This window comes from Crocodylus porosus, unplaced genomic scaffold, assembly GCF_001723895.1.
Source record: "Crocodylus porosus isolate Cpor-Errol unplaced genomic scaffold, CroPor_comp1, whole genome shotgun sequence".
Taxonomy (NCBI): Eukaryota; Metazoa; Chordata; order Crocodylia; family Crocodylidae; genus Crocodylus; species Crocodylus porosus.
In genome coordinates this window covers 156159863-156163890 of record NW_017728906.1, presented here as the reverse complement: position 1 = coordinate 156163890, position 4028 = coordinate 156159863, and the positions used below count along the sequence as shown (strand labels likewise).

The 4028-nt window shown below is 44.7% G+C and overlaps 1 protein-coding gene across 1 annotated transcript in view; it reads right to left on the bottom strand.

The window, feature by feature from the left end:
* The window catches only part of LHFP (lipoma HMGIC fusion partner), a 226079-nt gene that overhangs the window by 23384 nt on the left and 198667 nt on the right, over nucleotides 1-4028 (bottom strand). The window contains exon 3 of the mRNA XM_019530018.1: nucleotides 2075-2173. Coding sequence (XP_019385563.1) covers nucleotides 2075-2173 — 99 coding nt within the window. The remainder of the gene's footprint in view (nucleotides 1-2074; nucleotides 2174-4028) is intronic.

The window sequence follows — 4028 nt, the reverse complement described above, 5'->3', positions numbered from 1 at the left end:
TTCAATGCAACCTATTGCATCCCATATTGAAATGTCAGCAGATCTTCACTGATAACTCATGAGCCAGGTACAAACACCTGCATCAGAAGGATGGATTAGTAGCAGACTTGGCTGAAATATCTGTACAAAATTAGAAATACACTGTTTGCTCTTAATCCCAGAGGCAAGGAAGACTCTTGACTACTCTGTCATCATCATTTAGAAGTGGATTCTTGCAAAAGCTAGGGTGACCTCTGCCAAGTTCAGCTCACAAAAGGTTTTGTAAAATGAACTGTACAGCTTGGCTTGAAGGAATTGAAAGTGTAACGTAATTGTTTGGACATTTGAGTTCAGCGTACTTGAACAGACAATGGACACTTAGGGTTATCAGACATCTGGATTTTCCCAGACACGTCCTCTTTTTTGGCTCCCTGTCCTCGTATCTGGGTGGGTTTTCAAAATGCGAGCAAATGTTCAAGTTTTTTCTCTACCTCTGGTTTCCTGGGGACTAGCAGGTTGGCTGCTTAGGGCTGGGAGCAACGAGCAAGGTGATTGGCTGTAGGAGGTCACATGCCCCTGGCAACTGCTCCTAAGTAAAAATGTGTGCATGCCCATTCAGGAGCTGCATGGGCAATGGCTGGGGAGGGCAGGGTGCTGTGGGTCTGTAGTGTGGGGCATCGGCAGGACTGGGGGTGCAGGGGGCTGGGGGTCAGGAGTAAGGGGCACTGGCAGGGCTGGGGGGTCAGGAGTAAGGGGCACTGACAGGGCCAGCAGGCTTAGGAGTGAGGGGCAGAAGCAGGGCATCACTGCCCCCCCACCAGTAATCATATATTCCTCTCCCCCCTCCAGGAGTCCTTTTTGATACTGGAAATATAGTAACCCTACCTTTCTCTACGTTGCAGATGCTCCCCCATGGCAAGCCATGGGCCTATTGATACTACATCAGCAGCAAGCCTTAGGGAGGACAGGACTGAGCACACCCTGCCTTTTGTCTCCGACTTTCACATCCACTGACGTGCACCAGAACTGGGGACTTGTCCCCAGCACCCACTATTAAACTCTGTCTCTGCCAGCTGTGGCAGCAGGCCCAGAGCCAGGTCCCAAGCAGCCTAATGGGCAATTTCTGTCTCTGGAATGCATCAACAGACTTGCATGGGCAAGACATACTCAGTCTCCTCTTATTGGCGACTTCCTCACTGACATGGTATAGAGTCTATAGACAAGCCTCAGGGTTTCCCTCCTCCACAAGCATAGGAAGTTCTAAGACCAGTTGAGAACTTTTTGTCGGTAGGTCGGTGCAATTGCTTGTTGGGAGGGAGGATATGTACCCATTTCCTATGTGCAGGAATGCTTTCAGCCTCTATTTCTCAAACTTCCAAAAACATGGGCAGAACTTCACAAATACATCAAATCTCAAACCCAAGGCTGAGTAAATTTTAGGTTTACTATGAATATTTCTTTATTACTTTCCTGTGACCAGATGGCTCTGCATGTACCAGTAAACACTCTATGGACATTTTTTCTGCTGTTGTATCACAGTACAAATTCACATTACATCTGTTGTCTTCTGTCACCTGCTATATTCTATCATGCTTTTGCTTCCTTGGAGATTCTGATTTTAAAAAGGGTATTTTTTGTCTTAATGATTCTTGTGATGTTCCATCAGAAAACAATCACAGTAAAGTTTTAAGGAGTCTCACAGCTTGCATTCAATATGCAAGTGTGTGCACACTCCCATACCTACAAGGGTTGCTTAAGTGAACGTATTTTCTAGGTCTTTCTGTGCTTTTTAGGGGAATGTAAAGCAGTGAGGGCCAACCCTTTTGTCAGACATGGCACAAATTAACCCTCTGCCCTCCAAAAGTGCCACTGATGCTCTTCCCTTGCCCCAATGGCTACTTTGCTTTCGGCTCCCTACCCAGTGCTTTCTCCCTGATCTGCCGCTTTGCTTCCTGCTGCATCTGCCATTGTCCTGCTTGTTCCCTCTCCTGTCTGCTGCATGCCACACACATAGGCTGCCCATGCCACTTGCAGCACACATGCCCCAGGTTGGCCACCCCTCTTTAAAGGGACTGAGATTGTGACAGCTACTTACCCAGTTCAAACTGGTTGGAAAGATTACCACAGGTCTGCCTGACTTCTTCACTGTCCCAACCCAAAGGATAGAGAGCACAGCCAGAGCCAATCAATAAACCTATGGAGAGGACAGAAAACAGGGCTTTAGTCAAACAATCACCATTTTTCTAACTACCATGGGCATAGTACAACAATATTTGGAATCTCAGTATGAAAATGTCAGATTAGTCTCTTCAGTCAGAAAGCAAAGCAAGAATCCCTGCCACCCCTGCTACTTCCACTCTTGTCAGTGTATGTCTCAGGACAGGGTAGATACCTGAATTAGCTAAACAAACTCCCTCAGGCACTGAGGAATTTATGGAATCATCAACAGAGGCTAATTTACCCCACTTCCAGGATATCTACCCAGATCAGATGTAATTTTCCCTTTTACACTTCAAAAGTACTACATATTTTGTTTGGAAAACTCAACATGGGGTTAAATAGAGCCATGTTAATCACAGCATTTAAAAGCTGATTGCTCCTGATTAATTAATACAACAATCAGTCATGCTCTATAATTGCTTTAGCATGAAAATGTAAACCAACAGGCAGTCTTAACTGTTCTAATCCCTTGTCACTTTTTTCAACTTTCTACAAATTCAAAGACCAAAATAGAACGAGTAACTGTTATCTGATGAATTTATACCTCAGGAGGTCAGAACATAAGATTTTCATGAACCAGGTCAGCAAAAGCAAGTGACCTCTTGAACCACTTTGCCCACTATTATGTTCTGTTGGAAGCTTAACATTCACAACATGTTTTGATTTCTCAGACCCTTATTCCTTCCAGAACAGATGTGTATTTTACTTAAATCTTCCTCTTCACAAGATCATGCTGTGGCTAAAACCAAAGAGTCATGACCATTCTAAAAATACATTTTTATCACCCTGTGTTCTCAGCTGAAAAGGCAGCATCTGGTTGGTAACATCTTTAATTTTCTGAAGCACTTTTAAAAGGAAAATTCTACAGGACGTTTTAAAAATATACCCTACATAGTTTCAATTTTAACCGTTTTTTATGATGTCCTTGTAGAAGACTGACCATTAGTTATCATTAATATATCAGCCTAGGCATGCATAGCATTTTGCAGACTGAAAGTACAAGATCCTTTGCAACATACAGGCTCAACCATGTCTTTTGTCTAGTGGATGCAGCACTGGACAGGGACTCAGAAACTGTGGATTCTACTGGTGGCCATGCCACTGGCCTGGTGAGTGATCTTGGGTAAGTCACTTGACTCCCTCTGCTTCAGTTGACTGATCTGTAAAATGGGATAATGATGGTGGATCCTGCCCTGCCCTCTCCTTTTTTAAGTACTTTGAGGTCTATTGTTAAAAACCCCTATGTAAGTTTCACAGTAATCCTCTGCCATAAGGAGGACACCTGAGCATTAGCTAGCAGACCACACATTGGCTATGGTCTGGTCAGTGCTGTGGGAGAGGTCAGAGGCAGACAGGCTTTTTGGAGCTAATCAACAGGTAGCTTAATATCCTTCCTTGGAAGATCTGTTTAAGAAGAGCTCCACTAGTTAATGGACAGAGGCTTTGTTTTCTTAATGAGTCGATAAACACTGAGTTAGAGGTGATAAACATTCCCTGGGGGGCAGCTCAGGAAGGGGGGAATAATCAGACTAGCCTGGGCCACGTCGCCCTCAGCACTGTCTTGTGGAAACAAAGGGAGGGCTGTTCTAGCACCCCCCAACTTCTAGCCTGAGCAACTGCAGGCATGTGCCTGAATTTCTGGGATGTCTGTCTGGGTTACAAACTGACTTAGCCTAGCCAGGTTAGACAACCTGCAAAGACTAAATCAATTCAGGCTCAGGCTTTTTTGAATGTTTGCCCCTAGCCAGGATGAGCATTAAAAGGTAAGGGCAAGGTTTCATAGTTTCATAGTTTCTAGGATCGGAAGGGACCTGAGCAGATCATCTAGT